General features: G+C 41.0%; 2 protein-coding genes across 16 annotated transcripts in view; one reads left to right on the top strand and one right to left on the bottom strand.

The window, feature by feature from the left end:
* The window catches only part of ATXN1 (ataxin 1), a 343223-nt gene extending 331954 nt beyond the window's left edge, over positions 1-11269 (bottom strand). For all 15 annotated transcript variants that reach the window (XR_011149138.1, XR_011149137.1, XR_011149133.1 and 12 more), the window contains exon 1: positions 11064-11269. The gene's annotated coding sequence lies outside the window, so the exon portion shown is untranslated. The remainder of the gene's footprint in view (positions 1-11063) is intronic.
* On the top strand, positions 1964-10211 carry STMND1 (stathmin domain containing 1). Its single transcript, XM_069004888.1, is given in 8 exon segments — positions 1964-2080; positions 2970-3105; positions 5251-5399; positions 9326-9451; positions 9876-10005; positions 10008-10070; positions 10073-10108; positions 10111-10211. Coding segments are annotated over 8 exon segments (858 nt in total).
* Positions 11270-12604: the final 1335 nt, after the last annotated feature.

The following is a 12604-nucleotide window of genomic DNA, read 5'->3' on the forward strand; positions in this document are numbered from 1 at the left end:
TGAGGGCCAATTTCATGCCACTTGTTACATCCCATGTACTCTTATTTCTTCAAACTATCACTTGTCTTGTCTTTTATGTGCCAATAATCAATTTGTAAAGCATAAATCATAAAGCTTACCTAGTTTTTGACTATGCTAAAGCCTATGATTTTACATTTAATCAATTTCCTTACTTTGATAAGTGACATTATTTCCATTTTATCACCTTATCTGTGTTTGAGGGAACAAACAAAAATCACCTCTTTGAAAAGGATTAAAATTTCACCCATTATTTACTTAAAACCAAGTTTTAGAACTGTACTATCACAGTAAGCAGTTAATCAAAAATACAAACAAGAAGCTCAACCTGTACATCCTGTTCTGCCCTACATCAAGCATCAATCATATTTCAGCATTACCACATGCAACCTGCAAACATCTGCTAAAGAGAGAAAACAGAACAACAACAACAAAATACCCACATACCAAAAGGTTACTTGACTTGCATTCTGTGTGAATTCAGACTGAACACAAGAGTCAGGTCCCTGTTGATCAGGGATGAAAAAATAACAAGATGTCTTGGAAGACAGCTGTTTCTCAAGAAACAGCAGGTGCACATTTGAGAGTGCCAGCACGGGTAGGTACAGTCACACACACGCTCCAAGCTCGGCAGAGGCACTCACTAGAGAGAGCCTGGAAGCCGTACAGGATCCTTAAGGCAGCGCCTTGCACAGTCAAGCAAGGCACCCTGGGGCAGGGAAGATCACTTTAGGCTCCCTGCCATGCGAATGGGTTTATTCAGCTTTCCAACCAGACCAGCTGAGGGCCTGGACCGGACACAAGAGGAACACAAGAAGCTGCCTGCAGCCAGCCAGCCAGAGCGATCGCTTAAGCTGGAGTCACAGTGTCTCAGCAGTGGGGTTCATTGGATTCTGAAAGTCCATTGGTCTTACTATTTAAAAGAGACATTAGTCACGTAAACATCTCCGTCTCTCATATACACACAGAAAATTTGACAAGTTTTAAAGAAATGTTGCCACTACAAGTCAGGATAAGGTCAGAAAAGTGACATTCGTTACCAGGGTCTCAGGAAGTTAAAAAAAAAACCAACTTAAAAAAAAAAATCCTCATCATTATTAACAATTACTCGAGCTTGTTCTCTCCGTCAAAAGGTTTTGAATCCTTATTTCATACAAAGAGCCTGTTTCATGTAAATATTTTGGGGGGGAAAAAATCTACTTTTAACTATAACTAGCTGATGATGTCAGCACAAGTGACCCAAGACATGATCTTCAACTGAAAGCACTGACTTAACATTTCTCTGCTATCTTTTATAACAACCTCTTGAAAGTATAAGCTATGGCTGCTTTTTTTCCTTTTTTTTAAATGTCCTACAGACATCTACTTCTAAGGATGTGAACAGACTCAAACAGCAATCAAGAAATTGTACAGCGATCTCAAAGGATGCTTAAAACATTTTCCCTAGTCACAGCCTGTCCCTGTCTCCTGATGACATTTTCTCCCATTTAGAAGCTTGCCTTACTGCCTGGAATTCCAGATTTAGAACTGATCTCTTCCCATGGCTAATGGTGTTGAAGTATACTTAACAAATTCAACCAGACACTGAAATGTGTGTATTTTACATGACAGTATCTTGTTCATCTAACAGCTTGAGTTCCCACAGGAGGTTCACTAACACCCTGGATGGCCTATGCAGACTTGGTACTCCCAGACCAGCATCCCAGCTCCACAGATGAAACATACTCCCTCTCAACTTATGAGAGGAGTGTCTGGACAAGGACAATGATGTCTGTACACCAGGACATAAGAAGAAAGCTTTCTGTGGAGTTATTTATTGTAGTAACAAGCCCTGGCAACAGTTAAGACTCCCTGGTGATAACAAATAAGCAAGCTCTCAAGGAAGAGAATTGGGCATTCCTGCTCCCTGGACTTGCAGCAAGGAGCAGATGCTCACAATTTCACCATGGGCTGCAATATTTCTATCCAGGCTGCAGTTGCACAGCTGCCTTCTGAGGGGCTACAGAACAACCAGGGAGTAAAAAGCCAGGTGGTGACCTCTTCCCCATGGACTTCATCTGAAGTACGTTAGGAGATGCCTTAGCACGCGAGTGTACCAGGAGGACATACACACACACAGACATGGTTTTGCTGATGTTAGGGGTAGCTCTTTAAGAGGGCTATCACTCACTCAGCTTAATACAATCCTTCTGGTACAGGGGAGGCAGATTCACCATTTGGCCACATGCATGATCTGATTTCACAGCACCTGAGAAGTTGCTTTTCACAGTCTGTCCCACTTGCCTCATTAAAGACACAATTATAGGCACTTATCTCCCACACCAGTGATGAATTACAACACTGCAGCAAGGTAGATTTTGCCTCAAAAAGTTATTTGGAGGCAGGGGGCTTGTATATATGCAAATATTATATATGCGAAGCCACTTTGTGAAGCTTACAGAGTTGAGTTGGCTTAAGCCCAAACATACAGAGAAGAGACAAGAATACATCTAGGCTCTAATCCTGCATTATTTGGAGGTTCAAAGCTATTGTTTAGAAGGTGCACAGTTTAACACCTTACTAAGTGCTAATTTAAAACTCAGTTTTAAATTTCTAACAAATGTTCTGCACACAGAAGGCACTTAGAGTACTGAAACAATACTCCAGTAGAGTCAAATGGATTATGGACACATTTAACCTTAAAGTTATTGCCTTGTTTTGAAAAGGGAAAATGAAAAAAGAATTTTGAAATGGTCCAAGAGACCTTCACTCACCATCCACCTGTGACAGAACATGGATACGGTATCAGGAATGCCTGTCTTCCACTGCACTCTGAACCTCCCAATTCTGTAGGGCTACTCTAGACAGTCTTTTAAATGTTTAGAAGCCCAAGTAGCTTTTCTCATTTGTTTCTTCATCTTGCTGTAGACTAGAAATGACAGCATTGATGGAAGAGAGACAGACCTTCACAGGTTGGGGCAGCTTGACCAACAGGGACTTCAAAGGATGGAGCCAAACTTGAAGATGAGACCAGTGAGGAAATCTTCCCCAAGGAACCACCATGAAGTTTTACATCTTTTCAGATAAGCAGCAACTCCCAAAGCACAGGTAAACAATAACTGAAGCTCACAACAGCTCCACAAACACAGACCTAGGAGGAAATAATCTTGAAGGTCTATTGCTACAGCCAGTTTCCATACTCAGAAACGTTCATGCTGTGACACCACACAGACTGAGCTCTTAGCACTGGTTTAAAACTGTGACATAGTAGCACAGAGTAGCTGATGATTATGTTCTTCAGCATGACTCAACCCTCACTACCAGAAGAGGAAGGAGGATCAATACTTTTCTTGGCAGATGCCTGGAACAGACCAAGAGAACAAACCCAGCCTTGTCCCCAGGGGCAGCCCTCTCTAACTGGGATTACAGTACATTGGCAAGGGAGGTTGCCCACAGGAGGGCTCTCAGTCTGGTGTTACAATGAGCTAGTTTTTACCACAGTCAATACAATGCCCTGACAAGCAGCAGGTAGAGATAGGATGTAAACACCCAATACCCTGTTATTTCTTCACGTTTGCAACCAGAAGTTGCAAGGCCAGTTATAATATGGAAAAAAAAGATAAAAACTCCAGAAATCATCATGACAACACGCAAAGGTGTGCGAAGAATTTTTTCTTTTTCTTTCAAGTGCAAGTGAGCACTTAAACTTTTCTATAATCTTAGGATACCATTGCAGTACGAGTTGCTAATGGAAAAGCAGGACCATTTTTTGGTTTATTTAAACCCCCTAATTTCAAAGTTTAACTCTTGTATTTTTCAAGTGCTGTGAACATACTACATTTAACAAATATGCTAAGTGGAATATCTAAAGTGGTTGTTTACTCTTTATAACAAACTAGAGTTGTAATAAAGTATTTCAAATTGGACGCAAAAATAGTAATTAGTGGTGTTTGCTATTTGTTAAAGAGGACTTAACTCCCAATACCACAGAAGGATGTGATGAAAGGATTTCAGTTCATATTGAACAAAATTATTTGCTTGCTCTGAAATGGTTTCATTTAATTTTAAGCTCCTTTTCCTCCCACTTTCTAGAGGATAACTTCACAGGAAATTTCTGAACAGAAAGTTTTGAAATCGTGCTTCAATCTTCTTTTTCAAGACCAAAAAAGACATATCATACCAAGATACTTCAACTACATTTTTCTCCTGAATGGATTAGTAAAACCAATACAAATTCACATCACTTGTCAGCGTTGCCCACTCATCCTGCTTTTATTTTTTGCCAGGATGTGTTTTGCTGTATACTGGCTTCTGACATTTGCATGTTCTGACTGACAGCTGAACCCCAGTGCTTTTTGGGTAACTGGTTCGGTTATTTTAGGAGCAGTACGGAGTCAGCTACAGGGTGGTAGATGTTCTGTATTTTTGTTTTACAACTGAAAAATAAGACAACACTGTAATACTCACTCTGCTCTTGAAGACTGGCAGATGTCAAGTATCTGCAATTTTGATTTGGTCCAAGCATTTTTCATACAAGAGCTCTCACTTCTGCCAATAGAGATTGGGCAGATGGAAGAACTGTCAGCTGAGGACTGCAAAACCCAGTGGGTCTTGGCCTGAAAGTTGCTCATTGTTTATTCATGTCTAAGATGTGGAAACTAAACAGACACTCAGAAGAGTTATCAAATAACTTGGGTTTTAGTCCTAATGCTGTTTATAAATATATAATTGTTGAAATGTTTATGATCAGACTCAAATGTAGCAATGCTGTTACAACAAAAATCACATACCACACAAACACGTGAAAGTTTGGGTTTATTTAACAGACGAACATACGGATCTTTACAATATGGCCATTAGTAGGCTTGTACTGTACCATCCTAGCCTGGCTTTCTCCAACTAGATCACAGAACCCTTAAGAATTCAAATTATCAAGAGCTCCTATGGACCCTCTTTGGGAACATGCTCAAAAATTGACTTCACAGGTCTTCAACATATGCTTCCATGGTTTACTGAACGTGCCCCCTCTGGGTGTAACTGGACTAGGTGCCTGCACCATTCTTCAAGCCACTAAAATGTTTACTGCAAGCTTTGAGCAGTGAAGAGAGGCTCCAGCTGGCCCTTCTCCACTGGACAGTCTCAGTATGTAACCTCTTAAAACAATAACTCTGGCATTGGAAATACATCATGAAGCATTGTTTGAATGCCAAGTGCTGTACAAGTATGAAGTTTTAATGTTTGCATCTTTTGAAGACACACTGCTCACCAACGAGTTCATCAGTAAATCATCACCCTTAGAGGAAACAGAGGCAAAAATCATCATTCTTGAAGAGCTAAGGATACAGGGAATAATCAAGAGCTGAAGTACCACTGCCAGAACTGGAGAAGCATATGAGAACAAGGTAAGTGTCATATGAAACAGGACTCCTGCTACAGCTCTGACTCTGCTGTGAGCACCCTAAGATGCAGCTTCTGTACACAATAAACATCCAAGCATACATCCTCTTAGACTTTAGAAGCAAGTTGTTTAACAACAGAGAACTGCACTGTAGGGGTGTTAATACAACAGAAGTTGTCAATGGTTTCCAGTTGTTTACTGTTTCTGGGCTTGTTTCAAATATGGACAAAGGAAATAACAGTACTGATAACTTGCTCTTTGAAAAACTCATTGGAAGTTGCGTGCCAGTAAGGGATACAAATTTGTTTCTCAGGCCCATGAAACTAGAAGAAATGCTGCTGTCAGGACTTTAAATTACACTAAAATTAAGACATCAGAAATCCCAGATATCGGCACTGCTGAGAAGTCTACAGTTCATATCTGATCTCAGCCTAAGAAACCATTATAAAATCGATGTAAAAAAACTATGAAAAATTATAGAACTGATATTTGACTAAGAAGCTAGCGTCCATTTTCTTTGCATTCTGAATGATAACCTGAGATTTATTTCGGTTTCTGAACTCAAGTTTTTTCTTCTGTTGTCAAGCATTGTGTTAAGGACCAGATGCCTGTTCTATAAAGGCTTTCGAGTACAGATGTCAGGAAGGAGGAGGTCTGCAGGACATCCGTAAGAAGTTTAACACGTTTATAGATATGCATTTTCCAAAGCATGATCCCACCACTGCTTGAACACCTGAACAATTCAAGCTCAAACCAAGGGCATCTGAGTAGCTTTATCATTTAAAGGGAAGCCATTCATGCATCTCTGACCTCAGCCACTTATATTATTGAAAAATCAAACAGAAAATTTCATATTCTGTGATTCTGCGCAAGAAGGACTAAACAAGCATGGGCTGCCTTACAGTCTGGCCACTGGTGCTGCCTAACATATTTCCTATTGCCAGCACTTTGGAAAATGGGGATAGAGGGTCTCCAAGTACAGCTTCTCTGTAGCCTTTACTTACTTCTTTCAGACAGATTTTTGAGTATCCAAGAGGATTGGCCCCTCTGTGGCTAAGTTTAGGTAACATACTGCAGGCAGGTTTTTGTATTTTTCCCCTTCATAACACAGGCGAGTGTCTGCTCTTTTTTTCCTATTGTATTTAAAAGCTGTCTGGTATTAAATTACACAGATCCTTTTATTGACAGCAACTCAGTCTCTGCTATTTCTCCTTAGAGAATTTCTATTCTCCCAACAGGAAGAAGGCACTTTTTTCAGTCTTAAAACGAGTACAGATTTTTAAATGAACCTCATCTTTTTCACTAACAAAGCCAACTTTTCCAAGTGATACTTTATATTTGAGCTGGGCCCACTGCTGGATAGCCTACAAGTGAAAACATAAATCTGTCACTAGCTGTTAACTATCAGCTCTCCCTTAGCAGCAACAGAAAACTCAGCCTGTGCTACTTTCCTTAAGGATAACTTATTCCATTAAAGCTCAAATCCAGCAGATTTCCTATGAATAGGCAGATTAAATGCATTTAACACAGACACAGTAGAAAAGGTGTAGTACCCAGACTTATTGCAAATTACAACATGCAGCTCTGGATTTTGCTGATTAACACACAGGTAAATTCACATCTGAAATTTTGGAACTAACCAGGAATAAGTACAAATTTATGCCAAGTTTCATTCCTAGCACTAGCTTCAATGAAGAAATGAACTCATGGCCCTCACAACCCTATAAAAGATGAGTACAACCAGGTCTGAGATTATTTTTACAGTAACACTGGAGAGAGAGAGAATCTTGCTAGAGCTTTCCCTTCCTGTGCATAGTTCTGCTTCACGTAAGTATCTGCGTCCCTGAAGCCTTGGCAGCATTACCCGTCTTCTCCAGATTTCCTGCCATGGCCAACACTGTGAAACAGCTACACTAGAAGTGTTCAGTCTTCTGACCATCCCTTGCTTTATCCTGAATGAAGGAACTTAAAGCAGTACATGTTAGGATGTCTTGTTACACTTGTTTCTAAGGATTACTGCTCTAAAGGAGCAGTACCTTTGAGAGCAACATTTTATGCACCTAGATAACGAAGCCAAGGAAGAGCCATACATACCATGGGATAAACCAGCCTCTACAATTTTAACAGTGGCTCTTACTAAAATTGGTATCAGAAACAAAGTTTTCACCTAAGACACAGGTATCTAGGCTTCTTTCCATTATTGCATTTTAGCACCTGCTGGAAGTTGGGGAACCCCTTTTACCATTTATTGCTTCAAAGAGATTGTATATCATGGGATATCTCAAATTGGAAGGGACCCATAAGAATCATTGAGTCCAGATTCCTGCTCTTCACAGGACTACCAAAAACTGGACCACATGACTAAGTGCCATTCAGATGCTTGTTAAACTCTGACGGGCCTAGCGCCATGACCACTTCCCTGAGGTGCTTGTTCCAGTGCCTGACCACCCCCTCAACAAGGAACCTTCTTCTAATTTCTAAAGTATCATAGCTGATGTCAAACATGAAAATGTTTAACTCTAACCTCTGAGGAGTTACATTAAACTCCTAATAAGCACCCCTTCTCCCAGGAAATGGCAGGAGTTGAATTGCAGGCAGAACAGGACCCTTTAGTTCATAAGTGTACCAACAGCTGTAGGACATCGTCTATCAGGTACCTTTTTTCCAAGTCTACTTTTAAAGACACTCCTACATGTGCAAGCTTTTGGAGGGTAAGCAAAAGGACCAAAAGCGGTCATTTCAAATGGAACGGTCTGTGGGAATTTTATCTTCTTATCATGCGTTATCATTTACAAGGAATGCACTCAGGTTATTTTAGTGTTTCTATTGCTGTTAGCTTTCAGCGTGGGTTCATTGAAGCTATGAGGACTCTTGATCTCCAAAACTGTTTAGCTCAAAGACAAGTTCTTTTCTTAGCTTGTATAGACACAGAACAATCTGGAAAGCAACCTGCTTGCTGAATACTCTGCTTTGTTTGGAAAAACCAGGAAGAATTTTCCAACCATCTCTTTCTATACAGTCCACAGTTTATCTTGGCTAAGGAATAGCATGGTCAGTATGCAACACCTTCGTGCTTTGGGCTTTTGCTGGAATGGTCTTTCTCATTAAATAGAAGAGTTTCTTTTTCCTTTTGAAAAAAAAAACCCTTTTGATTCATTTTTATGATGATTGAACATTTCTTTGTTCAGATTTTTTGTGTCATCTGCATTCAAAATGTCTCCTTTGTATATCGGTTTTCTTGCTACTGATTCATGCTCCACCTTCATCTCACTTCATGAGTCATCTTCTATACTATTTGCAGCACTTAACACTTCTGGCAGTGAGGCCTGACTTCTAGAGTTATTTATGGCAATAAAAGGCTGAGGAGCAGATAACTCAGGAAACTGGTAACAGGATAGTGATTACCTCAACCCTAGGTCCTCAGTGTGAGTTTAACACTGCTAAACCTCACATAGAAAATGGCAGAATTCAGCCTCCTGGCTAATCACATAATCACCACATCTTTCAGGACTAAGTGCTGCCCTCAGCAGCAGGGCTGTAGGATTGGGCTTCTCATTTGTATGCAGCAGAGACCAGTATTATGATTATGAAGCTTTACCAAAACCATTCTTAAATCTCTTCAGCAGTATAAAGTAACTTCTCTAAATCCTCAGGACCTCATTACCAAATCCCCACGTCTGCTGGGTGTACAGCAACACCGCAAGCTTCACAGACACATCACTGACCAGCAAAGGGGAATTCTCACTGCAGACAACACTCCCTCATGAGTGAGCACTGAGGTTATTAGCACATCATTATTTCTAGGCTTTCACTGGTATTGGAGTCCATCACCTCCATGCATGAAGAAAAAAAAGCAGTAGGCAAGCAGCAATGTGTCATCCCAACAATAAAATATACCGTGCTGAAAGCTTTTAAGGTCTCTATATCTAGAGAGATGTCCTGCAAAAGACACTGAAGAAACCCCCAGCTAGGCTGGAAAAAATTCAGTTTGGAAATGAGGAAGTGGGTCATTTTACAGTGAAGGACATGAAGCCTTCTGCTGAAGGAAAGAAACAGGTCATCTAATTCTGCTGTGTATTTTTCCAGTGTTTGCTTTATCACCCAAAACCCTCTACTTTCTTATAAATCAAGCTAATGCAGACACTTTATGTACAGCCTACTAGCAAAACCTGATTAACTGCAGTACAGTGGCTCTTATATTTATCTCATAGATGTTGCAAGTCCAGGTTTATTTTTGCTGAAAGCCTGGAAGATTACTCTAAAAATATTCGTAAGAGAGGAAACTTCTGGAGCAGTCTTTTTTTGTTCCTATAGCAAAAGATTCATAGTCCATGGACACCAGAACAAATTGACTAAATTCAGTGATAATCTTCTGACTACATTTGGATAAAAAGACAGAAAGAACTGCTGCATGTTTTTGACACATACCTACCTCCATCCCTCATTACAGAGCATTGCTCATTTTGTTGTTTTGTTCTAGGTTAGGGAAGAGGAACTGAACAAAATGCCACAACACATCACATCATTTTTCCCCCCAGAAACTTCTCACCAAACCACAAGGAAACAGACTGAAAAGGACTGCCCAGGTTTTGAAAGTCAAGGAGGTACAGACACCCTCAGCCCTCACTTTTAGATGCTGAGCCAGGGGTGCTGCTGTGGAAAACAACTGCAGTTGACACACAAACAATTATACTGAGGACTCTGTCACTGACTCTTGATAACTTACAGCTGCATCTATGAATCGATCTGGATCTGTCTTGCAAATATGAAGAACTCCTCTGTTCCCTGCAAATGTCTTTCTTGGGGGCATAAGTAAATGATTTATCGTAGGGCACAGCTGAGTCTTGCTGGTACCTATCTCACCTGGGAAAAGGTATCTAATCTGTGTGTAACAACACATTAATTAGAAGAAACAACTGAGAGGAACCAGGAAGAGGCAAATTAGTAACAAGCCAGTCACTAAATTCAAGCACACACACATTATCATGATTCTATCAAATTTAATTTACTATTATTATATTATTAAATTTATCTAACTTCTTTAATGGCTCAATAAAAATATTCCCTTTCCCTAAGGATCAGGAGGTTGGAAACACATTGTATACACAGAGGAATACACAAAAGCAGGAGCACACAGGGAAAAAGCTACGAGCAGCAGGCATTCAGGACAGTAGAATAACACGTTGGGACCCGAAGAATTTTAACTTACTGTGCAGAGAGACGGGCAGAGAGGTGGGACCTTCAGGCAGTAAGGCAACAACAGGCCCCAAGAACATCTCTTTGACAAGCATTGAGCGTATGAGGGAAAGACAGAACAAGTACCAAAAGTATAATGGAGAAAACAACAGATGGGCTGAGATATGCAAAGCACAGGTGAGTTGGAAGGAGATGACTGTTTCTGTTGCAGAGTTGCGTGTCTGGTCTGTCTCCTGACTTTGGAATCCTCTATGCCCTACCTCCAATGGGCATAAAACATTTACTATAGCCAGCTCTTTCAAAAAGCAAGTAAAGCAACTGTTTCATTTGCAGTCTCCCTGCTGTCAGCCCTGCCACCACCTCCTAGTCCATGCCCACTACCATTTGGGCCACTGGCCCTGCCCACCTCCCTTCCTCACTAAACCCACACCATGCTCACCTCTGCTCCTAGCCTGGCTTTTTACTTTCTTACCTCCAGCTACAGGTGACACATTCTTCCTTTCCACTTTCCCAGCCAAGGAAATCCAGCTGCAGCACAGGACCACTCTTCTCTCAAATCACAGGCCAAGCACTGCAGAACAGATTAAAAGATAGCCCCTATTTTTACAGCTTTATGGCAGTTCTCCTATCACTCTCAGGAATAAAAAAAGCTTTCCTGCTTTCTCTTCTCTTCTCTTGACAGACTTGTACTAAATCACTAAGGGGAGGAGCAAGAGATTATCTTGTTTCCTAAGCAGCTGGGATCCCACCTGAGAAGCTGAGAAAAGCAGCCCATAAGATAGAGCCTACTCTTTCAGCCTACCTCCGGGCCTGGTTCAGTTGGCATGTTTTGCAAAAAAATTCTTTTAGCAATAGAGAAGAAAACCTGAACATCACCCTGTGTTGCCTGGAAAGAGCAACGAAGAAACAGGAAAGTAAGAAAAAACCCCTTAGAAAATAGAGAAAATTTACTCAGCTGGTTCAAAATTTTCCAACAATCTGGCAGATAGGAAAATTAAGAGATCTGAGGGTACATTCTCACGACAGTAAACCCAAGCTGTTGCCTGAGTTTATTTCTTAGGCACTTTCAGCTAAGGCTACCTGGCCAGGTGTGGCATAAAAACTGATGTATGTATATACATTCATCCATATAGACTGTTCCACCAAGTTAAGAGTAATTTGCCTGCCCTGGCAATGAAGTTACTCGAGTGCTAGTAGTCTCCCAGCACCTTCTCATAGTTTCAGAAGGGCAAACGATCATCTGTTTGCAGCCAATGCCATTTCTTCCATTATTTCCTGGGCAAGAATTTTAGCTCCCTGCAGCACAAAGCCTGATAAACCCCTGAGAAAAGCACAGCATCAGGAAAGGTGCCTTTTTGTAACAGGACCACTCATGTGATTCTGCCTGGCTCATCTGTGTGCCACACGTGATTTTTCATCTCTCAAATCAACCATGCCGCAAAGATGCCCTGAAAAAAGCAACAAGAAACAAGAAGGCCTTTGCAAGTGTAGGACTAATAGCAGTCTACCTCAGAAAAACTTCCTAGAATCAAAGATTTGAGATGAAGCTGGGGCACAGCGTAGTTCAGCTGGTGGGCTGAGAAGTGATGCTGTCTATCTTGTCAGCTTTACTTGGGGGGAGCACAAATCTGTTTCAGAAGTGAAATACTCAATTCTTCCTCCTGTGCACATCCAAGAACTTAAGCCCAGAGCAGGTAGCTTTTCCACATGCATCTGGAATGGGGCAGGGTGGGTGTTAAAGGTTGGTAGCCTGGTACATGCTTTGTGAAGGGGTTGTTGACCCCGTTAGACCAGGGGGAGTAACATTCTGAGGCTTTCTAGGGTGCTTTTTGGAAGAGACTGAACACTGTGTAGAAGCAGTGGAAGGAAACTTCAGAAAAAAGGCGCATGGATTTATCCTTTTACAATCTTTACAACAACTTTAATTATTGCCTCTATTAGGAGGATCTGCTGAAACCCACAATTTCATGCTTTTTGACACAAGTTTCTGAGCATCCTTCTTCAACAGAAAAT

The sequence above is a fragment of the Aphelocoma coerulescens genome, chromosome 2 (genome assembly GCF_041296385.1).
Source record: "Aphelocoma coerulescens isolate FSJ_1873_10779 chromosome 2, UR_Acoe_1.0, whole genome shotgun sequence".
Lineage (NCBI taxonomy): Eukaryota > Metazoa > Chordata > Aves > Passeriformes > Corvidae > Aphelocoma > Aphelocoma coerulescens.